At 40.7% G+C, this 25814-nt stretch overlaps 1 protein-coding gene across 1 annotated transcript in view; it reads right to left on the bottom strand.

The window, feature by feature from the left end:
* Positions 1 to 25814, bottom strand: part of Ft (cadherin-related tumor suppressor fat) — an 87081-nt gene that overhangs the window by 3089 nt on the left and 58178 nt on the right. Inside the window, exons 2-22 of the mRNA XM_083083427.1 lie at positions 24655 to 25065; positions 19230 to 19466; positions 16361 to 16750; positions 15404 to 15817; positions 14803 to 15135; positions 14472 to 14649; positions 10740 to 10920; positions 10102 to 10355; positions 9529 to 9959; positions 9019 to 9363; positions 8550 to 8879; positions 7067 to 8185; positions 5537 to 6652; positions 5169 to 5445; positions 4629 to 4910; positions 4108 to 4412; positions 3542 to 3807; positions 2795 to 3238; positions 2041 to 2410; positions 1499 to 1714; positions 276 to 1260 (exon numbers count right to left, since the gene is read on the bottom strand). Of these exons, the coding sequence (XP_082939553.1) occupies positions 276 to 1260; positions 1499 to 1714; positions 2041 to 2410; positions 2795 to 3238; positions 3542 to 3807; positions 4108 to 4412; positions 4629 to 4910; positions 5169 to 5445; positions 5537 to 6652; positions 7067 to 8185; positions 8550 to 8879; positions 9019 to 9363; positions 9529 to 9959; positions 10102 to 10355; positions 10740 to 10920; positions 14472 to 14649; positions 14803 to 15135; positions 15404 to 15817; positions 16361 to 16750; positions 19230 to 19466; positions 24655 to 25065 (8884 nt within the window). The remainder of the gene's footprint in view (positions 1 to 275; positions 1261 to 1498; positions 1715 to 2040; positions 2411 to 2794; positions 3239 to 3541; positions 3808 to 4107; positions 4413 to 4628; positions 4911 to 5168; positions 5446 to 5536; positions 6653 to 7066; positions 8186 to 8549; positions 8880 to 9018; positions 9364 to 9528; positions 9960 to 10101; positions 10356 to 10739; positions 10921 to 14471; positions 14650 to 14802; positions 15136 to 15403; positions 15818 to 16360; positions 16751 to 19229; positions 19467 to 24654; positions 25066 to 25814) is intronic.

Raw genomic sequence — 25814 nt, 5'->3', positions numbered from 1 at the left:
ATGTAATATATATTTCTTGAATTTTTTTTTTAAATTCGATACAAATATATTTTTATAAATATTTAAAAAAATTTTAAATTTAGATTTTTTAATCACTCTTTTATTTTATTCGCTATTAAATTATTATAGCAAAAATATTTGATCTATAGTTCTAAAATTAAACAATATGGAAACATGGAAATTTTTTATATTCAAATTACTTTACTCTTACTTTGAACTTTCCAACATCTTTCGTCAATTGTCAGAATACATAAATGATTACAATTTTCTCTCACCTAAAGGAGGCGGAGTGGCTTTATACTTTCTCATGCCATCGCGATAACCCTTATAATGATATACGATATCGATGTCGCTGGGGGCGATTGAGCTGGCGTTCTCCAAGTCGTAGTGTTCTGGGATGTCGGGTTCCGGATTATGCTCATGCGAGTGTAAGGAGGTCTGAGCGGGAGGTGGCAGTGGCGGATGTTCGTCACGAATAGGTGGTGACTTGGTGACCTCTCGCTCGATGATGTCAGGTCGTTGCGGTCGATGCTCGGTAGTAGCATTGATCTCACGCTCTTTATATTTTTTCGAGATTAGCTCGGGCCCCATGTGACCCACGCCACGCAGATCCGACGTGTCCGAGATGTACGTGTTTTCATGTCGGGACATGAGATTGTCATTTCCGGCGCCGACCAGCGAATTACCGGTCATGATAGCGTTCGTATTCTTGTTGACAACTGATGGCGCCGACTTCTCCTTGTTCTGCCGGCGCAGTCGGAATACTATAAAACTCACTAGCATGGCAATCAGCAGAATGACGAAGAAGACGATGACTAGGGTGATGCCGATGCTGAGGGGATCCGCGGTTGCAGCGGCACTGATGCCGATCGGTCCTCTGCATCCGGTATTTACTTTACCATGATACAGTGCATCTTTGAAGATGGAACCGGAGCCATTGAACGGCTGTACTTCGTTGTTGATGGTAAAATTAGCTAAACAACCCTCGAAGCTCTTAACATCAGCGTTATGAACGTAGAAATCCCGGTTAACTCCGCCGATCGACAGGACAGACAAGTAGGGATCGAGAAAATCGTGAACACCCGCTGAATCCAACTCGTCACCTGTCACGACACCGTCGACTAACAGTCTTAATCCTCCGGTGTAGGCATGGAGAGTCAGATTATGCCAGTGTCCATCGGCAAGTCCGCGCTCAATGTTGATTGACATGTTCACTGGTGATCCGAGCAGAGAAGTGTAAATCAGCTGACCATTACGAAGCTGAAACAAAAAATAATCATGTCAATAGAGCCACAAAGTAAAATTTTATTTCTATTTATTTTTTTCTTATATTTCATAATATTATTTATTTTATTATTTATTTATATTCCGAAAAAAATCAAGAAAAGAAGAAATTGGAAAAGAGTAATAATTAATAAAATTCTTGAAAATTGAATGTCATTAAAATATAATTGTTTTAAATAATAAAAGGTGCTGTGTGTTTCAACATGTGTCTTACCTCTACAGATGTAAAATGCTTATTAGTGGCGGCATATATCAAGATACCATCAGGTTTTACGGTTCTAAACATCAGACTGATCGTCTTGAATGGAGAAGAATTTGTTATAAAGTTCGTATCATCGATAAGATCGCGTCTAACGCGATTCGTTTGCCAAATTGTCGAGCCACCATAGAGGTATTCCAACAATTGCATCCTTTTGTGTTTCTCCGAAATCTGTGTGAACAATACCAATTATTCCAACTCAAAATTATTTAAAGATAGCACGAATAACATTGCAAATTAGATGTGATATATAAGATCTCATAGATATTATAAATAATTAAATTTTTAGAAATCATATTCGTAGTTTTTTAATTTTTAAATTAATATCACTATTATCTCTCTATAATAATATTGCTACAATATACTTAACATCATTATCACTTTGTTATTATATTTATATTGTTAAAAAATGCGTATTATACATATATTATACTTATAATTAATTTTATAATCAAAAATTACATATAAAATTAAATTAAATGTTTACTTATTATTACCTTAAATTCGATAAATCCTCCCTCGCTCAATGTGACGGGTCCCAAGGCATTGTGACAATTGGGCGCTGTCAGAGATCCGCATTGACATATCACTTGGTGCCACTTGTCGTAGCATCGCGCGCCCGCACCGCAGACGGAAATGGTGTCCTTTTCGTCTCTTAGGCAAGGACTTCGCTGAGATTTGATGCATGTGGATTTCACGCCGCGTGACGTAAGCGGATTCGTTAAATTCAGGGCCCTTCCGTTTATCGCCACCGAATGAATGCAACCCACAAAATCGTCGGAATGCACTTGACCCGGACGTTCTAACACAGGATCGGCGTTTTCCAGGCCACCCAGTAGAAGAGGGTTATTGTTGAAGTTTAGGGTCCTGCAAACATATATGAATATATCGATTATTAAGATCCTCGCATATAAATTAATTTTGAATGTAAAATGTTATTGAACATAATAATCAAGAAAAGCATAATCAGGAAAAACGTCTTTAAATATCAAGATAATGTAATTTCTAATAATTATTCTTACATTATTAAATAATAATCGAATTTTTCAATTATTAAAGTTTTTATAAATTTATAATTTTATAACGATAAAAAATTTTATGTAGTAATGATGTATTAATTTTAACGATAGAACTTTATTAAGATTAAAAGAAAAATTCGACTTTTTGCAAGATCTTATTCGCTTCTACGATTTAACTAATTTTTTTTGTTTTACAGCTTTCATCAGTGAAAAATCAGCAAAAAACACTAACCCAGTTGGGCCCACGTCATCTGCGTAGCAAGTACCATCGCCAGGTCTACAATCGTCGCAGACATCGCCGTGTTCCCTGCAAACGGAGACGCTGAGCGAGACGACCCTGCCGTTTCTGGTAGCGGTGACCTTGCGCCACTCGCCGTCCGATACCGGTTTCTCGGTCTTGATGGCGACAGTGGTGATTGCGCTTCTGGCACCTCCATACGAGAAGACCACTCGGCCACCAATTAATTCCAACACGACAAAGTCCGAGCGGCCGCCCGTTTGCGGCGCATAATTGTACAGCAATAAAGCGTCCGGCTTTGTGGTCGCGAATACGATGGTGATGTCGTTCGTATTAGAGTCCAGTGCTGGGAATGCCATGTACGACAGCTCGTCGAAGCCGAAGGTCGAGCGCTCGCAATGTCGACCATAGCGACCTTCGGGGCAGCTGCATCGATATCTACGCGCGACAATTTTATTTTTCATTTTTTTCATATGAAAACCAGTCACTTAAGATAAAAAATATTAGAAGAATTAATAAATTATATTTAAAAACTATTGAAAAAACGCGATAGTATAAATATATCCACATTAATTTATAATATATGTTAAAATATATTAGTAGAGTATATTTTATTTTGTATAAAATTATTTTATAAAATCTGAAGAATAAACGATAATTTTGTGCGCGCGCTCGTTTATTATCGTTTTTATGAATATAAGCAAAATATTATGATTATATATAATTAAAGGATCAACGAACCCAGGTTTCTCTCCAACGCATAAACCACCGTATAAGCAAGGATTCGGTCGACAAGAGTCGGTGACTGCCTCGCAGTGATTACCCCTGTAGCCTGCTCGGCAGAGGCAGAAAAAGCTGAAGCTATCTGGGCTGTTTCTACACGATCCGCCGTTTCGACACGGATTGCTGGCACATGCATCGCCCCTCTCGAGCTCGCACAGCTTGCCATCGCGATCGATGGGACAAGCGCATTGGAAATCATATCCCAAACGTCGGCATTGTCCTCCCTACAGATAAAGAAGAGAATGTATTATGCGTCTGATATCGACTTTTATGAGAAAATCTAAGTTAAAAAAAATAATCAACGAGATTTTTACGATTCGAATATACGTTATATATTGTTTAATATTTTGTTATTCGCAAATCAATCTTAAAGACTCGCATCTATTTGTCATTAAATTACACAAAAATTATATAAATATACAGTAACATCAATTACATTTAATTTTATCACATATGTTGAATTCTATTTTTTTATATTTTAAATTTTCTAGCGAAATAGTTTCCTAATTTTGCTGAATACTTACCAGCAAGCAAGGATTTGGCGAACACGGATCCTGCCTTTTCTCACATTTGTCACCGATGAAGCCATCCCGACATTTGCAAATCATTTCGTGCATCATTCTAGGCGATGTCAGAATCAATGCCTGGCTGTCGGTGATTCTGGCATCGTCATATATGGCCAATCGATCGCTGCAGCTGCCACCATTTTCGCATGGCATGTGCGTGCACGGAGAATAACCGATGGTGAACATGTTACTTTCGAGTAGTATCTGGATTTGGTCCCGATTGCGTATCAATAGATCGGTCACTTCGTACTTCGTACGATATCCTGTAAAATGTAAAAAAAATCATGTTATTTCCTTAAATCTATAAATATCAAATTTGAATTGTGATAGCACAATTTATTTCGTCTCTCATGATTAATACATAACACTGATACTAAATGTGCATATATTATATATGTGATATTTTTTGATATTCATATAATATAATCAAGATATAGATCAATTCTGATATACATGCATTTATGATATTTTTAGCTTACCTTGCGGAGATTCCACTGCCAAGTAGACATTCACATTCTGTCCGTCCTCACCGATGCTGAAAATGGTGAGTGTATCGCCGACGTCGATCTTCTCCTGCAGAAGATCCAGAAGTGCTCGGTAATATTGACTGAGAAAATCTTTTGCGGTCATTTTGGAAATTTGCAGAGTTATGCTGTTTTCGATTGTGGCATTCGAGAAAAGCAGGAATTCGAGCGTGACCTTGGAGAGTACGTCGGGATGTCGTCCGTCGTTGCCGGAGACGCTCAGTGAGTAGCCAATTTCTGTGTCCGCAAATACAATTCAAATATTAGTAAAAAGTTTAACATTTAATCGAGGATAAGAGAAACAATATTCGAGAAATTAATGCCAACGATAAGATACCTAAAACTTTTTCAATATTGATTAAAGTTTTGTTTAATATACTTATTAAAATCAATATTATTTTTTAAAAATGAAGAAGCACATAGATTAAGATTAGTCGCAAATTTCGAGATATCCAGGGATTGAGAGTTTTTCTTTTACAATCGATAAGTCTATACCTGGTGTAATCTTGTTAGTGTGTAAGTTACAGGCGGCGGGGATGCTGAGCACACGCGAATTCGAGCCCTGAAGTATCTTGCAAGAGTAAGACCCGGTGATATCCGGATCATTTGGATGAACGTCGGCGATCTTTCCCAGCGGTGTCTTGCCGTTGAAAGAATGCACGATCACATGGACCGATCTCGGAGCGGATGGGCTGTCGTTCTGATCGGTGACAATCACGGTGACAGTGTGCTCACTCTTCATCCGCGGTACGCCCGAGTCCTCCACCTCAACCTGTATGAAGATACTCAGTTTATAAGAGAAGCTATTCGAAAGTTTAAGAGAACCGTTCGAAATCAATTATCGTTATCATTCGTATACTGACCACGAGATCCAGTTGCGGCATCGTTTCTCTGTCAAGACTCTTGGTGGTTCTCAGCACGCCAGAATGCTTGTCCAAGGTGACCACGTCGCTTTGCCTTCCGCCGATCAGTTTGTACGTGAACGGCGCACCGTTGGGCGGCAGATCGGGATCAGTCGCGCTCAAAGTCATCACACTGGTACCGGCCGGTTCATTCTCGCTGACGTAACCGATCACCTCTGGCGGATCGAAGACTGGTCCGTTGTCATTGACGTCTAGCAGGTCGATGTGCACCGTCGCGGTGCCGGTCTGTGGCGGCGAGCCGGTGTCGATCGCGCCGATAGTCAGATCGTAAGCGGGCATGGTTTCGCGATCCAGCTGCTTCGCTGTCTCGATGTCACCGGTCTGCGGATCGACCTTGAACGCCTGGCCATGATTGCCGCCGATGATGGAGTACGAGAATTGATTGTTCTGCGGCTTGATGTCCTTGTCGACCGCGCGAACGGTGACGACACGAGTGCCATGGACGGCGCCCTCCGACACGCTGGCATCGTAAAAGCCCTGTTGAAACTCGGGCGGATCGTTGCCGTCCTGAATGGAGATGATCACCTGCGCCTCATCAGTGTCGTTGCCGCGAATACCGCCACCGTTCTTCGCCATCACCGTCAGCACCACTCGATTCTGCGTCTCGCGATCGAGCCGACGCGACACCCGAATGATGCCGGTTTCCGCACCGATGGTGAAGCCGCGATCGTTGGACGAGCCCACGAAGAGATAGTACACGCGGCCGTCCTCGCCCGAGTCCTGATCGGTCGCCTGGACCAGACCGACCGACGTGCCAACGTCGGCGCTCTCCGACACGTCCATGTGGAATACCGGTTGAATAAACTTGGGATAGAACTCGTTCACGCCAGTGATGCGTACTACCACGGTCGTGAAACCGACCATCTGCGGATTCGAGTCTGGATTGGCCGCGACAATGTCGAGATTGTACTCGTTCACCTCCTCGTAATCGAAGCTAGTGTCCGAGGTGATCTCGCCCGTTTCCTCGCGGATGTGGAAGTGATCCTTGCCGCTACCACCGAGGATCTTATACTGCACTACAGCGTACTTGGGCGAGTCGATGTCCTGGGCGACCACCTGGAAGTGCGCAGAAAATGAATAAATTTCAATAATTCCTTTCAATCAAATAGGGAAATATTTTAGCAGATATAAAAATAAAAAAATTTTGCCTTTTAAAATATATAAATCTTTTTCTTTAATTAAATTACACAAAGCAAACAATTATTTAATTATTGATCCAACATGACATTTACTTTATTGATTTATTATATAATAATTTATTATATATTTACTTATTTTATTTTATTCTATAATAATTATATAGTAATATATTATATTTATTTAATTAATTTATTATATATTTACTCTATTAATATATTATAAAGTTGCAAAAAATAATTGTTCTCAAATGTAAGAAAAGAAATAATTATTCAAATTTTGATCAAAATATCAAAAAAGATGTATTAGATTTAAATACTTGCACGAACATACCTTGTAAACAAAACTATCGGGCGGCGAATTCTCCGGTAAAAATGCCTCATATGTGCTCTGATTGAAAGTCGGAGGGTTATCGTTGATGTCAGAAACGTTGACAATTAAAGTGGCTACCGCCTGTTTCGGTTCGAATCCCAGATCCATGGCGGTAATGTTCAGCTGATATTCCTGCACTAAATCGTAATCTAGAGGCTTGAGTATGATGACCGCGCCGGTGATGGAGTGCACGAAAAACTCGTTCCTTTCATTGCCTGCCGAGATCTTGTAGCGCACCATACCGTTGGGCCCGTTGTCGTCATCCACGGCGCTCACTGTCAAAATGGTCGTGTTGACCGGCTCGTTCTCTGGCACTCTCACTTGATGACTGACGGCGGCGAAGGTGGGCGCGTATAGGTTCTTGCCAGAGATGACGAGCGTGAGAAGGACCTCGTCTCTCTGCGGTGGCACGCCCTTGTCGGTGGCGTACGCCTTCATCAGGAACACCGTGTCGATAGGAGTATCGTTGAGACTTTTACACACGTAAACCCAGCCGGTTTGTTCCTCGATAGCGAAAAAGTCGTCGGTGCTGTTCATAGACGTCAACGAGTAACTGACTTCCGCGTTCACGCCAAAGTCGGCGTCATCGTGGGCGATCAGCTGAGTGATACGCTTGCCCTCCCCATAGTTCTCCGGTACCGGCGACAGGTAGGATCTCTGCTCGAAGCGGGGCGCATTGTTGTTGGCGTCCACCACGTTCACATATACCACCGTCTTCGAGGACATCGGGGGCTTGCCATTGTCAGTCGCGATCACCGTCAGCGAGTATAGGTTCTCCGGCGAGGACGACCGATTGGAATGCTTATAGCGCAGGGTGCGCTTGCTGAAGACGTCACCTGTCGCCGGGTCGACGGCGAAGAGATCGGATGGTTGTAGCAGATTGTAAGATATGACGGAATTCGGTCCCTGCTTGTCGTAATCGATCGCCGTGACCTGGCCGACATGCGCCACCTCTGGCTGGAGCTCGGGAAAGTGGAAGTGATAGGTGTTCTCGTCAAATTCGGGCGCGTTGTCGTTCTGGTCTTGAATGGTGATCGTTAGAGCGGTCTCCGTTAGCCACGCGCCGTCTGCAGCTACAACCTACAATCAAATGGAAAATGGCAGGTAAAAAATTATTTTAATTTAATTGTAAGATATATAATTTAATTGTAAATATAAGCGAAATGAGCATTTTTATAAAACAATTTTAAGGGAACTTTAACATAATTTAGAAGATAATGTTTTCCAGGCGAGGTAAAAAAAATTTTACTATTTAATTTAAAATTGATTTAATTTAATTTTATAAAAAATATTCTGTATGTTTGAAATTATACTATACAAGAATGCCTTTCTTCTAAAAATATATGATTTTTTAATTTATTATTTTATTGAAATAATAAATACTATAGATTTTTTTCGTTAATATATAACGTTAATATATATAATGATAAAGATGAGATTCTACCTTTAGCAGATACTCGTCCTGCTCTTCTCTATCGAGGTATCCAGCCACAGTCACGTTTCCACTCAGAGCATCGATGAAGAACTTTTCTCCCGGATTGTCGGTGAAGCTGTAACTGACATTCGCATTCTGACCAATATCCGGATCCCTGCTGGTGATGCGTATGACAAAAGTGCCGATCTCCGCGTTCTCCGTCACGTTGACGCTGAACAATCGCGTGAAATGCGGTGGATTGTCATTCTTGTCCAAAACGGTCACCAGCACGATGGTAGTTCCGGTTAATCGCGGGTGACCTTGATCCCTGGCCTCCACAATCAGCTCGTAGGACGCGATCTATAAAAGACACATGAATTTAATTAAATAGTTATACTTAATCACTATATATGTGTGAAATGTCTCTAAGAATTCTTAATTGTTCTTTATAATAATACTATCTAAGTCGTATAATTGAATGAATTGAGTATTTATGTACCTTTTCGCGATCAAGCTCGGCATTGGTCTCGATCTGTCCGGTGTTACCGTCGATGATGAAAGTCTCGGAAAAATCGTCGACCAGATGATACACGACCTGACCGTTCTCGCCGAAATCGCGGTCCGTCGCGGTAACCTTGCCGACAAACAACGGCGGATACTCGTTCTCCAGCACGGTGGCGTTGTAAATGGCCGCTTCCATCACCGGCGCATTATCGTTGGCATCCGTGACATTCACCAGAAGCTGCAGAACGCTCCGCAGTGCGGGTGTATCCGAGTCGCGAACCTCGATCCAAGCTTCATAGTACGGCGCCGTCTCGTAATCGAAGCCAGACGCGACCACGACCTAAACAAAATATCCGTAATAATAATAAGGTGTTAAAAATGAATCATTTTCGGGACATACGTGCAGTTAAACATTTCTCCCGATTTCTCGCGAAAAATAACGAGTATGACGTTAAATTAAAATCGAGAGGGGGTGAATTGCTTCTCGAAAACATATCTCAATTACCTCTCCAGTGTGAGGTTCGATTCTCAGAGCGTCCCCCACGTTACCGCCGGCCATGCCGTATATTAGATTACTGGCCGACCCACTCTTCGGGGTGATCGCGCTCAGCTTGGTGATCACCCTACCCTCGGGCACGTCTTCGGGTAGCGTGAATCTCGTGCTGACGCTCGAGCGGAAGCTGGGAAACAGCTGTCGCTCCCACAGGTGTATCATCAGGTCGGCGGTGACGTGCTGGGGTTCGGGACCGCAGTCCGACGCCTCAATTTGCAGCTGATAGGTGATCTGGACGCCAGTGAGTTCTTGGGCGGCGCGTATCACGCCGTTGTAGAGGTCGATGACGAACCGATCGGCGTCCTTACCTTGCAGTCGATAAACGATCCGTGAGTTCTCGCCATCGTCGTCGTCGATCGCTTTCGCGCCGAATACGAAGTCGCCTTTAAAAGTGACAAAAAAATTTGATATGAGCACATTCACTTAATTAAAGTGAAACTGCATTATTCTATCAATCTCTTTGATCAGCAATTAACATGTTAATTATGCATTTGGGTATTGCCATCGTCGAGAGGTATCATTTACCAGGTTTGATCATGCTCGGGACATAGGCCGTGTATCGTGGACTAGAGAAGCGGGGCGCGTTGTCGTTCACATCCATCACCAGGATGGTCAGATTGACGGTGGAGGCACGTGGCTCCGTTGGACTCGAATCCCGGGCCACTAGGGTCAAATGATACACGGCGGTCTGCTCGCGGTCCAACGGCACCGTAGTAAATACTTCGCCCGTATCGGGATCTACGAAAAATCGCTCCGCTTTGTCCCCAAGTAGACGATATCTGTCGGAAAAAATATTGATAAAAATTATTCAAAGATAGAAAGCAAAAAGAAAATTAAATTTTTCATCAGCATTATTATTCAAAACTACGAATTTGCAATCATTCTAAAATTATTATAATTAAATATTGAAAACTTCAAATTTATTTTTTTTTAATTTTTCACTGCAAAATATCGTGCAACAAATTTTTCATGTGAAATTATAAATAAAAAATATATGTAAAAGAAATAAGATTGTTAAAAAAATTAAAGCTAAAAAAAGAGAAAAAGAATATAAAATTAAATAATAATTCTCGTTATTAAAATTATAACGAAATTTAAATCTCCCTTTATTTCCTTTTTTAAAATGAAATTATATAAATTACGCAATATCTGTCGAAGATTACCTTATTTTTGCATTGACTCCTTCATCCTGGTCCGTAGCATGCGGCTTGGTGACCCACGTTCCTGCGGGCATGTTTTCCATCACGGTGGCCTTGTAGTCCTGCCGAGTGAACTCGGGATTATGATCGTTGACGTCGAGGACGATGATTCTGACAATGCCCGATCCCGTGAGGGGCGGTGAACCTGCAGAGAAACGCAAGATGCGAATTTTCAGTCGTATTGTCGTCGGACAGTCGTAAAGACAGTCGCCATCGCGCGCTGTCGCTCTAGCCCGGTTTTTTACGCTTTTATCGCTATTTCGCGAACAGTAAGTCGCCACACCGATCTCGTAGTTGGGTCAGTGGTGCGATTATTTCGCTAAATTTACGACCCCGCTCTCGCGCGTCTCCTTTATGGCGGTTTAAATCGGTCCAAGCGGAAGAGGTACATAAACCAGGGCTATAATTTTAACAGAATATTATTGCAGGGCTCTGTGTGACGCCGATCTGACTCGTAAGTGAAGTGATTTAGAACTTGCCTGTATTCGTCGTGAAATATACCTTCGACGAACGATATATCGGCAAAAATCCTCGCTTTTGCAGCATTCTCTTCGCCGATTATTGCGAAATTGGCCCGGGACAAAGGTGAAGGATTTAGAAAGATCGGTGAAAGAAGCTCGACTGAAGCAAAGGTCTTTTCACATTTTTTATTTTATTGCAGATTATATCTTTAAATGCATCAGTTTAAAATAATTACTTCATGCATAACTATGTGTTTATCGTCAAAATTTACTATTTTATTCATACTGGATGAGTTTGAGAGAGGTGCATCAACGAGCTTAAATCGAAATCACGCCTTTCATATTTTCGACGTCTTCGCCGAATAAAAATCGCATTGTTTGCTCTCTTTTTTTTAATTTTCTCGTCCAGAGACATTTGAAATAATTTCGTATCCGACGAAAATAATACCCGATTATTGAGTCTCTTGGAAGAGAGTCGCAAGATTAAAGGGCGGTGCAACGAGATAATTGAGGTCGCGGGTAGGGTAGGAAAAGCGACCTCTCTCTCTTTTCTATGTCGCGGAAGTGCGCGCAACGGCGGCGAAATAACGGCCAGATAATTCAGACGCGACATATACATATGCATTCTCCATACGATGCCCATTGTGCTACCGCTTATGATTTACGGATTGAGGTACCGGGAGTAACGACGTTACAGTGCACGCGGAAAAGTCTTAATTGCGCCGCCTAAAACGCGCCATTACTCTCCCGAGGGGTGAGCGAGGGAGGGAAAGGGGAGACTCGATTTCTCTGATTGCGCACCAGGTATATATACGGCGAGCGTTGGCGTAGCCCAGGGCCACGCGCCTGGACTGACGTACACCGTTCAATCACGCGGTGAGTCGAGGAGCAGGAGAAAGGAAGGGAGAGAGGAACGGAGACTGTGCGACTCTGAAACCGTATTTATCATGTTCTAGGGTAAATATCTCGTAAGAATACAGATTGGATATATATTACAGACCGCGTTAAAAGTAATTGCAGAATCCTCTGCTCTTACTTGCTTAAGGATACATCTGACAATTAAAGATAAGAATTAATAATACATAAGGATAATAAAATACGTTCCTCGATATGAAATTTCTCAAGAGCGTTGCTTCACCGAGTATCGTACTTTTTTTTAGAAAATAATACTTTGGAGAGGCAATGAATCAAGTGTGCGAATTGAGTAATAATTTTGACTTTTTTTAATAATTATTTTTATTTAAATAGAAATTTTGACGCAATTTTTGCACATTTAAAGTTGTGTCTAAAATCGCTTCTATTGCTTTAAATTTCTATCATCTTATGTTATAATGAGTGAATTGTCGAGACTTCCTAACTCTAAATATTTCGATTCGTTCTACAAAGTTAATCGAGAAGAAACGGTAAGTTTCGAGAGACTAGAGAATAAGAACAATGATAGCAATTATAACCGATGAAAGCGGGAAAATAAAGGAAATGTATAACAGGAAAAAGAAGAATGAGAGATCATGCAACATAATATCACAATCGTAAAGCGCGCACAATAATGTAGCGAACAAACGAATTCCCAGAGATTCATAGTCTGAAAAAAATGACCCACTTTGCATAATTTGCTTTCCGTTTAATTCCGGTTATAAAGTAACTAACTCATCACTAACTACTCGCCGATTTTCACGAAATAGGATTTCAAGCTTGGCCGGTCAGAAATATTTTTAAGAAAACTGCCAAATTTTTAGAATAAATATGAGGAGGAAGCTAAGATAAGTACATGTGAATTTTTGAGAAAAAAAAATGAATTTTTCTCTTTAAAAGTGTTTTAAAAAATAGTTTTCAAGGTACAAGTGGGTCTATCTTTTTGTATATTGAATAATAAGAAGTCATATGTAATCACAGAAAAGGGAATTTTGTCTACATCTAATACGCAGACACGCAAGGGATCGCAAGGGCTCGCAAGGGCTCCATATTCGCAGCCAACACGAGATAAAAATATGTAGCCCGAAAGTGCGCGGTATATGAATAAAGTAGAATATAATGAACGAGTGCTTGGGCAGTATCCGAGAGACGCACGCATCGGTGAGGAGGGGTGACGAGACCCGAAACGCGCGACTGAAGGAGAGGGGAGGGGGTGAACGGCAGATGAGAGGGAAGCGAGGTGAAGAGATGGAAAAAACGAAACAGAGGGTAAGATAGACACCGGGGTGGGGAATAAGGCCCGCGGTCGAACGGGAGTGCCAGGAGAAGGGGAGGGGACGATGCAGCGCGCTGAGGAAGGTATTCGAGACCGATTATCATAATCGCGCGTCATAACTCTGCCTGGCCTGTCTACCTTGTCGGGGACCGATTGGGCCATCCGAGCCATCGCGACCGAGGGCGGAACGGGAGGGGGAGGAAGATGGGGAGAAGGGGTGAAGACCGTGGAAGGGAACCGGGGGAGGACTACCGGCTTCTAAGAGGAAGGAAGGGAAAAAGGAAAAAAGGAGCCTTTAAGGGGGAGGAACTGCCCACCGCTTAAAGAATCTCATCGAACAACCCACAAATTTATATCCAATTTGTATATTACCGCTCATTACTTAAACCCACCGCCGTACAATGTCTATCGTCTCTCGTCTATGTGCTGCGCTGCAGCTACTGGCGGACAGGTGACATTTCGATGGGTCATCGATTGATGGATGACTGATCGTACGGTTTGTATAAAAAATTAGCGCGAATTGATCGTGAGAATAATTACGTTCAAGCTAGTCACAGGTAGGATAATCGCGAATAATAGCAATTGCATTAAAGTCAGACAGCGCTAACAGAGTGGCTTTTCTTTAGAAAAGAAAACAAACATCTTTACTAAATAATCATAATATTATGATTAAAATATTTTATAAAATAAAAACGAAAAAATATACAGAAGTGTAGAGAAGAATATTAAAGTTATTATAATAAAGGAATATATATTAACGTAAGAGAGATATTTTCAGAAAAAAATTTTGAAAACTAAATAATATTGGATAACTAAATGATATATATTATAACATAATTAAGTTACCAATTCAAATTATCCCATCGTTAAGAAAATAATTAATGTGTCACCTTCCCCAAGATACAAATATATTGCTAGCAACACTCTCATAGCTCGTGATCTTGTAATAAACTATCCTGAAAGAGAGTCCGTTAACTGCGTCGTTAGAATGCAGTTTTCTCTCATCTGTAAGCGATCGAGTATTTAATAAATAGTGGAATGACTCACCGGTATCCATGGCTACTAGGGTGAGCGTATACTCGGGCATCAGCTCTCTATCCAATGATCGAAGGAGCGATATGTCGCCGGTGCTGGCATTTATGCGAAACAGATCCGTGTCGCCCTCCTTGAGGAAGTACGTCACTTGATCGTTGTACGGTGGTGTGTCTGCGTCGTAGGCCTTAACCTTCGGTTCGAATAGACATAACTTTCGTTAAAATAATTGCAAAAATAAGATCCAGAATCTCACACATATAATTAATGAATTATTTGATTTATTAAAGTCATCATAAAATTGTTTAGCCATTCAAAAAATCGCGAAAATTTCGCGTATATATACTTGTATAACGAAACCGCCATCCGGAGGCACCATGTTCTCCATAACGTGCACCAGGTAAGGGGAGTCGAGGAAGACCGGCGCGTTGTCGTTAATATCGAGGACGGTGATGGTGACCTGGGTGGTATCGCTGCGCGGAGTTTCGCCTGCTTCCGCCGCGCAATCCTCGCTGCGGATTGTCAGGTAGTAGCAGGGCTTGCGTTCAAAGTTTAGGTTCTTCGCCACTCGGATTACGCCACCGTCCTCCGAGATCGTAAAGTCCCGATTGTCGTCCCCCATAGCGATGCTGTATCGCACCCTGCCGTTCGCGCCCTCGTCGCGATCCATCGCCGATACCTGGGATTGAGGGAAGAACGATTTTTAATCGGAAAGACTTATATCTCTTTATTCTTTTATTATTAATTAATTAATATTATTATTAATTAATATTGTATCTAAAATTAAAATATTGCGAATACACGTTTCGTAGAAGTTGTAGAGATCCTTATTAAATTTTTGCGTGAAAATTTGCTCTAGATTCTAAATTTATCTTGTTGAAAAACTTCAGACACTTTGAAGAAAAATCGTATCCTTCAATTTTCTTCGAGATCGCAATTTTACTGACCTGAAGAACACTGGCGCCGATGCTGGCGTTCTCGGCGACAGTGGCGGAGTATTGCCTAGGGTCAAACACTGGCGAGTTGTCATTTTCGTCGAGCACCATAACAGTGACATTGGTGGACGACGATCTCGACGGTTCACCACGATCTCTGGCGATGACTGCCAGGGTGTAGTTGGACTTTTGCTCGCGATCCAACGGTCCAGAGACGCGCAGCAGTCCGTCCACCAGGCCCAGAGTGAACGGCAAGTCGTTGTCTTCGAGCATGTATTCGACATAACCGTTCCGACCCTCGTCCCGGTCGACGGCCTTTATCGCCATCACTACCGTGTTGCTCGGCGCGTTCTCAATTATCGATATCCTCGTGGGCGATATGAACTCCGGCGACATGTCGTTCACGTCCAGTAACACCACTGTCACCTATGTCATACGAGCGAGAAGATAATGGAATCGATCCTCTCTTTAGTCACAAATATATGTATATATATTCTTGTGAACACTATTTTTTTTAAATATATTATATATATAAAATTAAAATTAATTTTTTAAAATTAAGATTAATTTTTTTCCTCTCAAAATCCTATATATCATCTGAGGCATTTTTTGCGCAATGTCAAGTTTCGGAAAAACTATTTTTTACACTAAAAAAGTGATCTTGCAACTACAGCAACAATTTTCTAAGTATGCAAAATATTAACTGAGATAGATAAATAATTAGTAAATATTATAATATCATACATGTTTTGCATTTAATTAATCTAAATGACAAAAACAGATTTTATATAAGCGGAGATAAAAAATAGATAAATTTTTGTTGCAACAGAATGAATAGAAACTTAACTATATCAGCTATAAAATGTTTTGTTAGCAGCAGAGTTAACACTTTATCTTTATGTGAAACATCCTACGTGTGTATATATAATAAAAAATTATTTTTAGAAATTATTTTTAGAATTCACAAACCTGCACCGTGGAAGACAACGGCCTCGCTGGCGGTAGCGGACTGTCAGTGACGCTCAGCACCAGGTTGTAGAGCGGCTTACGTTCGCGATCGAGGAGTCGGCGCGTGAAGAGGGTGCCGTTCGGTGCCACCCCAAAGTTCCCGTCCTCGTCGCCGCCAGTGATGGCGTACAAGATCCTGCCGTTGTCACCGGAATCCAGATCCTGGGCAGCCACGGTGAGCACGGGCGTTCCGATGGTCGCGTTTTCCACGACGTCGGCCGCGTGCGGCCCGGTCTCGACGATGGGCGCGTTGTCGTTCAGGTCGACCACGTTGCAATACACTGTCACGGTGGACGACAGCACCGGCACACCGCCGTCTGTCGCTTGAACGACGAGGATGTAATGCTGCACCTGTAGACATGAGAATCTACAATTTAATATAAAGTAGCAGGGATTGCATGTGCTTCTCGTCTTACAAGCTGTTTTCTCCCTCCGAAACTATTAAACAGTACAAAAATGTCTTTTATGATCCATTAGAATCTTTTATGTGACAGATAGAGGCAGCCTTCAGGTGCTGGAAAAATGTCTAGAAGAAAAGTCTCTCTCTCTTTATTTTTTTTAAACAAAAGTATCATAAATTTTTATAGAATATTTATACGCTTTTGTATCTTGGAATAAATTTCGAGTAAGATTTAATGATATTTATTTAAAATCCTTTATTTAATTTCCTTTTGTGCATAGTTTTAAAATTGTTTTTACTAAATAAAGACTCTTGAATAAATATACACTGCTAATTTGTTTAATATTTCTGTTGAAAATTATGTTAGCATTAAAAAAATATATGAACAGAAGAAAATGGAGTTCTCTTCCTGAAGGAATAGAACTACGTTATGTATCGAGAAACTGCGACAAATTAACTTTCGTTCAATTATCGCAAATCGATTGGTAACAGATCTTTTTAAGAGATCCGTAATTAACCGTTTTGTAAGAGAGGACTAAAATGTCAGTTTCGGCGCGGTCATTATTTTCTTTGTTTCCGATACACACATGTGTTTCACGATAGACACGCGTACTTCGTAGCCTCCTAATGACGTTGGCGTGTATCTGAAAGGGCATTACGTTGATGAAGGGTTCTATAAGCTACCCTTATCTCGCTCACACTTTCCCTCGCTTCTTCCTTCGTCTTTCTCGAAGCTGCACCAATACGCACTAATACGCACCAATACGCACTACTACTAGTTTTCATCGTATTCTTACACATACATATCATAAACAGTGGCGTAGTCAACGAATTGTGTAAAAACAATAATATTATTGTAATATTAATATTAAAATGTAATATACTTGAAAAAAGTAGTTTCAAACATCAGATAGCTTTAAATAATCATTTCTTTTCTTTTATTCTTCGGATAAAAATTATATTGTGAATTAAAAATATAAGTACTTCATAGTTGATAATATTTTTATGTCAATAATAAAATATTTTCTGTCTGAAACTAATAAGAAAAGATTAATTTTTGAAACTTTTTCATGTTAATAAAATAGTTTAACAAAAAATAACTTTTTTTTTAATACAAAAATAATCGTTTCAATATTTATTTAATTCTTTATGCTTAAGCTAACTTTCAAAATTTCAACAAAATTTTTTCCTTATACGTCACACCTATAGCATGATAGATATATTAAAGTAGTTTATTTGTGCAACTTTTTTTTAACAACAAATTTCTTAAACTTGATAAACATAATTTGAAAATCGGAATTGTATTTAGTCAAAAAGCTATGGAAAGTGGTATGCCTTTTTTTTATTAAATTGTATCATTAATCTTTTTTTTCTTTTTATTTAGAAGATCATCGCGAATTGTTAGAATCTCCCTATAGAATCTCGGTTACGCTATTGGCGAGACCCACAAAGTGTATGTGCGCTAAAGTTCGCTAACTATGGCTTGTCTCCGAAATGCAGAGAGATCGCCATTAAAGACTATCTGTTCTTCGATCTGTTCGACTGTTATAGCGTTAAACCCTAAATTCTAGCGTTTTGCTCTCCGCTCCGGATAATATAATGGTGCGCTTGAATATAGAGGTGGTGTTCGTGGTTATAATCGCTGCCCCGGGCGTCGAACGCGTTTTTTTAGCGTCTTTTAGTTCCGACCATGAACCAAATGGAACTTCATCTCGACAGGTCGCTGTTAACCCTTTCGTATCCATCGACCATTATATGATGAACATATCTATAGTATTGATATGTAAACATATAACTTCAGGATCATCCGGTATCGTTCCAGTTCATGAACATGTTCTGAACTGCCGGGTCATTTCATAATGTATCTCTCTTTACATGTGAAATAATAAATAGAGAGCCACGGGATGTCAAATCAAAGGGAAATATTTTTCATTCAATCGTGCCTATGATCGACGAAATTTCGAATATCATAAAATATCGAGAGATTTTTCGAACAAGTTTATGAACCATTTATAAGAGATTTATATGAGAAAGGGGAAGACTCGTTCTCATGAAAAATTCAAATTTTTCTATTAATAAATAAAAACTTCGATTCGAGAAGGATGTAATCGAATGATCGCGTTGCCTGATTTACAAATTATCACCATCGACGATAACTTCATTAACGGCGTCATTTTTCGATCAAACTCCAAACTATCAAACTAATTCATTGAAAACTGCGAATATTCATTAACTACAATATTTATAATCTTGAAGAAATGAGAGATTCATGCGAGATGTAAATCTCCCTGCGAACGTAAATAAGAGAAGCCTAATATGGAAATGGGGGGAATCGTCTGAGATTTACAGACAATCGTCGTCTATAACGATAACTATATTCGTGAAAAAAAAAAGATGTAACACGCGACTCCTCTCTTCCAGTATACCAACCTGTTCATAGTCGAGGCTCGCGGTGAGCGTAAACACGCCGGTGCTCGGATTCAGCGAGAACACGTCGTTGGCCCAGTCGGAGATGAGCACGTAGCTCAGTTGGCTGTTGGGTCCTTCGGCATCCGCGTCCGTCGCGACGACCTGGCCCACGCGACTGCCCCTCGGGACGTTCTCCGGGATGTCGAAGGAATAAGCCGTGCTTTGGAAGGTCGGCGCGTTGTCATTGGTGTCGGTAACCTGCGAGGAATGATTTTTCAGATTTTTTATTAGTCACGAGACGACGTATGAACCATCTTAAAGTTACGTTCCCTTCGCATCGTCGACGATGTAGACGATGAAATTTTTTTAAGTATCGTACCTTTACCTCTGGAATGCCGTGAAAATCTTTTATCTCTAATGTTCAAACGCAATCCCAAGGGTTAAATGCCCACTTCCTTTCCAGGAATTCCCCCGCGAGAACTTGTTCCTTTTAAAGAGAGCCGTTTCAGAGGACACAGTGAGTTGCTTTCATTTCGTGCGCACCTTTCGTCCTCGCATGAACGCGAAGTAGAAAAGATTTACTGACACATGCGCGCGCACCTCTTAATAGACCCGGAAACCGGGTACGATCTTAAAATAAACACTCGGGGAATAAAATCGACTCGAATCTTGCGCGCACTCCACGTCATTCTTGGATAAACACCGCCGCCACCGGAAATATTCGCACCGTTCCCCGCGCTCGCCTCCTTCGCCCTTGAATTATTGTACCTCGCTCCCTCGCGGTAGTCCCAGCGCGAGAAGAAAACATTCTCAGGACTCCGCGGGCTATTTATCCATGTAACAATGCGCTCATTGTGATCGATCGTCGGCGGTGGAAGACGCTCGACGGGAAGGGACGGTCCTCGATCGAGAGAACGAGAGAATATAAGTAGCATCGGTGTATAAATATAATTTTTTATCGCGCGTGCAACATTATAACATCTCCCTCTTAATTAAAGACGTACGAGCCGTTGCAAAAAATATGTGCAACGTAATGCGAAGATTTTTCGTAGAGCTGCTACTTATGTAGATAAAAATCTGTATTATATTCAGGAAGAATGACTGATTGTGAGAACACATTTGAAAAATCGGTATAACGACGAAACATCGTCGAGTACACAGAACTTATCTGACAGAAAATTGCAATAATTTCACAAATAATTCGATATGATCAAGGCGCGGGTAGCGCGCGTTAATGTCGCCGACGTTTCATTTATTCGACGTCGTTAAATTTCACGCGAAGCCTCAATTTCGTCTTTTTTTATCGTTCGATAGAATCACGCGGCAAATCGAGAAACGAGCGGTAGATTTACATTTTACATTTCCGCAAAGAGGCAGAGAGGGGAGGGGGAAAAAATTTACATTTTTCGCACATTTGTCAACCTAAAACGAGTAGCAACCGGCTCTCTCTGTCATTCGCCGAAAATACGAATGTGCAATAATTTAAACAATAAATGATACCTCGGAATTACGCCAATCTTGCGTACATGTATAAATTATAAATAGATATGTAAATTATGCCATATTTTCACGTGGTGAAACCGTGCACGCGGCTGCTCTAACGCGCGCCGAGTCTAATTTAATTTAATTTATCTATCCTGTAAATCGGACGGAAACTAAACATCGCGATAACGTTTTCGCATATTATTTCTTTTTGTCATGCTAAAAAGAGGCTTGCGAAATGTCTGTAATTCAACAACATCGTTAGCGAATGCTGATTATTTATGTGTTAATTATTTCGTTTGCTTGAACAACATTTTTTCTCCGTCTTGTCCTCCGTATATATCATTAAAGAGAGCTAGAAAAATAATTCAAAAAATTAAATTTATAAATTAGAATACTAATAGACTTACATATACAGTGTGATTCTGTATTATTACGCGGAAAATTCATTGTGTTATTCGCTGCGACGTTAAAGTAATCAAATTTCGTTGTAAACAACTTATAATTACTTATTTAATGTTACGATAAAATTAATTGCGATATAATCAAAAGATGATACTATAAATTGTTGCATGTTTCTAGAGATAACTCGAGCATGCTTGAAGTTTTCCGGAGAACGGGGTATGCGCTATGTCCAGTACAATAAGGTGGACACAGTTTGATTAAGGAGGGCTCGGAGACCGTTTGCAAAAAGCGACGGTGTCTCGAGACGACAGTGGATGACGAGGAGTCGGCGAGTAGGAAAGAGAAGACGAAGAAAAAGAATCAGAACTGGGTAGGAGTTGAGGAGGAAAGAGATGCTTTAAATCTCACAATCAGCCAAGGATATGAGGGGAGACGGCGGAAGGAGTAGATGGGGCCCCAGATTCTGCAAGAGACGTGTCATTCGGGCGACAACAATATACACATATTTTCTCCCCCTCTCTCACATATGTTTCTATATGTTGCAAATATATACGTGTAATTATTTATAATTGTAATAGAAACAGATCGAGACTATACTCTATTTATAATATATAAAAATTACCGGAAAAACGTAATTTATCTCGATTTCTTCAGACAAAAATTATTGAGAGTGATAGATATTTTTTTAATAATTTTGATATAATTGATATTTAAATTCGTAAAAAAGAAACAAAAAATTAGATGTCAGACAATCTAATATCTATCATTTCGGCTTTCAGTTATTCATAAATATAATAAATTACTATATTTATATTTGTACAAAGAAGACTTGAGAGTGACTTTAGATACATTTTCGGTATTTTTAGAATCAAGAAATATTCGTTAAATAAATTTATTCTTGAAAATATATAAAGAGTGCTCCAACTTGATGCTAGGGTTATTCTGGTAGCGCTGTCACTACTCTGTCTCATTCTTTTCTTCCGCGATGACTTCGAATGAACGATGAACGATGCGATGAGATGATGAGAGGGAAGGGAGGGGGAGGAGAGGGACAGAGTCGAAGAAGAGATTCTCCAAGGGTTTCGAGAAGGTCGGTCGTGAAAGAAATGGTTAAGGTTAGCGGGAGAAGAACACGAATGATGGGTGAAGAGAAGAGGAAAACGGCACAAGGGGATCAGATATAAGAGGCCAGTAGGGGCAGATTCCGCGACTGTCGGCCAATAGAGAAACGGCTCGCTTTCAACGGAGAAAACCCGAAACCACCGACCGAGCTATGATCAGGTCCAGCATTCCTCTCTCCTTGCCTTTAAGGATAAAATAGCGGGGCGCGCGAGAGCGCGCGGCGAGCAAAGAGGTCCTTAAAAGAATTCCAGCCATTACGCATCATAAAAATAATTTTTGCGATTGTCTCCGAGGGACCCCGGCCCCGGTGGTCAGGACCCCTTCTTCGGGCTTCGTTAAACGGTCGGGCTCCCCCGACCGAACTCGCTTTTTTATCGCCTCTCGCTCGAGCCGCGTAATGAATTATAAGGCGGGATACGCGCGATATCCTTACCGAGCACGCCTCGCGAGGATAGCGCAAGGATTAGGGATAATGAACAGAGGTGTGAATATCTTGTGATTTAACCTAGATATATTTCTCAACGCGGATACTTCATTAAATTAATTCATTAATTTATCAGCGATGTAAGATATGGGAGAATGTAATTTAAAAGAAAATAATCCCTTGCGCGCAAAAAAATAATTACAAGTCGAAAATAATATTAAAAGATATTTTTCTTATAAAACCTTGTTTTTTTTTCGAGAATTAATTTGAAACATTGGACAAACTAAAAGACATCCTTAGAAAAAAATGGAAGAAATCATCACAAGGTGAGGCGTCACGCGAGAATTTAAAGGCTAAATTTGCCTTGTCTCACCGATCAGGAATTCTGATTGAAATCTCGAATAGTTGTGCGATTTATCACTCTCTATCTCTTTCTCTCTCTCTCTCTCTCTCTTTTTCTCATTCTGACGCAATGACCGATCTGCGCGCAAATCGATTCTTTCGCGGGGTTTCGTAATCGCACGTAGAAACTAACTCGATCTTTTTCATTAAGACGAGGGACGGGCGTGCGCCATTGTTGCATATACGTGCAGAACGAATGTGCGAGCAATCCGCATGGCTGGTCGCCGGGCGATCGTAGATTTATCTTCCGAGTGATGCTTGCGCGGGTACGCAATAGCACAACATTGTTCTGCTCGAGATCGCTCGTTGCGATAGACAGCGCTGACTTATGCATATGGCATTATAACCGTACACCCCGACTTTCCTCGCCCTCCCCTCCGATTACTGCCATTAATTGAAAAATATCAAGTTCCGTGACACTCCCGCAATGTAACATATATATCAGTTTAACTAATTAATTTCTAATTAATTTTGAGTTTTCTGCTATTCATCTAAAACAGTAACACTAATATTTTCATTTCATTGCGAAAAATTTCTCGATAGTTTTTATATAAATTTTTATTAAATCGAGATTTCAAATCATTAGATTTCTTTTATTTAAAATAAATATTTTAAAGCAAAAAAAGAAACTATTTCGGTTAGAAAATAAATAATCGGTTAAGAATCTTCTCCTCTTCCTAGATTAGACAAATTTCATACTATGTACCGTGTCGTGTTGCCTATAGCTCGATTCCGTTAGAGATTGATTGCCTTTAAATTGACCGGTATAATTGGTCTCGCCGTCTCTCGGCAATAACGATATCCCATGTAAGTACACCCATAAATTAATTCGTCGCTGCGCTTATTTAACTTCTCTCCCTCTCTTTCTCTCTCTCGTAGAGGATATCTTCACTCATGCTTCATTCGTTACTCATGAGATTCTTCATTCCTTAATCGCGCAATTGATCCTTTCTAGCGAGGAGAGATTAGCCGACGCCGAGTTTGTCCGTTCGAACAATGGTCAAATTCCACTTTACGAGAGAGAAAGAGAGAGTACCGGGTATATTATTTATAAACGAGAAGAGGAATTGTCGATATGAAGCAATAGGTTACAGTTATAGTAGGAAGTTGTCGGCGACCTTTCGGCACGGGGACGTGTCTAATGCATTATCGATTTGACCCCTCGCTCGTCGAACATTCCGATACTCGGGAACAATCGGCCGATCTCTCTGGATCTTAGACTGTAGCTTTTCCCATCCTTCGAATGCCATTTGCGATGTTTCGCGATGCATTTGAAGAGAGTGCTTGTATTTCGTTGGTGTTTCTAGTTACGTTGCTTTTCTTATCAATTTCACGAGACTAGATGACGATCAGTTGACAACCGATCGAGACTATGAATTAGAATTTTAAAAGTAGCTAGTACATAAGCATAATAATCGATATATGAAATTAATTATATTGCTATCAGTATTTGCAAGAATGCTTCTCAATGAAATAAAGGTAGCCTAGTCTGCTGTAGCGATAATTTAGCGAGTTTTTTATATTTACTCTATATAAAATAGATTTAATATCGGAATGTTTATTTATAAGACTTTCGTTTCGAATATTTGTGCAAGTGTAACACATTCTTACCTGTATGTTGAGCACGATATCCCGGTGTTGCAGGCCATCGTCGGCGCGCACTCTTAGCACATATTTCTCTTTCGTTTCCCTGTCGAGGACCTCTGCGAGCGTCAGCTGACCGGTGGTTGGATGCAGCTGGAATTGCTGCGTCCCGTCGTCGAAGTCGTCGGCGTCGTTGGCGACGTTGTTATTGTTATTATTTTTCGCGAATGGCTCGGTGTAATTGTCGGGACGACGATGACGATGACGACGATGATTCGGCACCAGGGTGTAAGTCAGGGTACCGATGGTGTCCGGATCATGGGCCTTGAGTACCGTGACAACGGTGTTGGGCGGCGCCTCCTCGGATATCTTAAATTTCCATGGGCCCGAACCCCACGTAGGAGCCACGTCGTTCTTATCCAGCACCGTCACGCGTACCTGCAACAAGAAGGAGACGATTAGAAGTGGCTCACCGAGGTCTCATCGGTCATTCTGATCAGATTGAGTCGTTGGTGACTCGACGGTAACGATGGGTATTGTCGGTCAGTGAGGAATGTTTGGGAAATGTTAGGTTGGGAAAGTCTCGTGTGTTCTTGGTCAAGGCTTCCCAAGATCGATTATATCGGTCATCGTAAAAATTCTCTATCGTTTAATTAAAATCTTGTCACGTGACACTTTGTATCATAGAAAACGAATTTTTCTCCGATATAATAATTTCTGCGATAGATGTCGAAAGACTATAATAATTATATAAAGCGTGAGATAAAGAAGCAGAAAATTAATTCTGAAATATATCGAGATGCAAGCGAGTTCGATATGAGAATTTGCGACAAGAAGATTCGGCTAACCCCGGGAACATAATTGCACGTCGAAAATTACGTGTCGAAGGAAACATACGAAGGCCACTACGATGCCGAAGTCACGGTATGCATGCGAAGATCCGTGAGAAAGTTAGTTTTTCGATCCCGCTCTTGTGCATGTCTCATTTCATTAAATTCTCAGTCACGTCAACAGCTTCAAGGTTTGTATGCGACTACGAACAACTGGTATCGAGAAATGGGACAGTATATGAATCATTGGAAAGGTATAATGCGCGATTAATAGTCGACCAAAGGTAAAAAAAAATTTAATTTTACATTTAATTTAAATATATTTATTTAATATTATATATTTAATTAATGTTATAT

The sequence above is a fragment of the Camponotus vicinus genome, unplaced genomic scaffold (genome assembly GCF_025532165.1).
Source record: "Camponotus vicinus isolate PSW18456_S1 unplaced genomic scaffold, iyCamVici1.0 SCAF_11, whole genome shotgun sequence".
Classification (NCBI taxonomy): domain Eukaryota; kingdom Metazoa; phylum Arthropoda; class Insecta; order Hymenoptera; family Formicidae; genus Camponotus; species Camponotus vicinus.
Note: the sequence above shows the minus strand (reverse complement) of the source record. Positions and strands in the feature narration are given on the sequence as shown.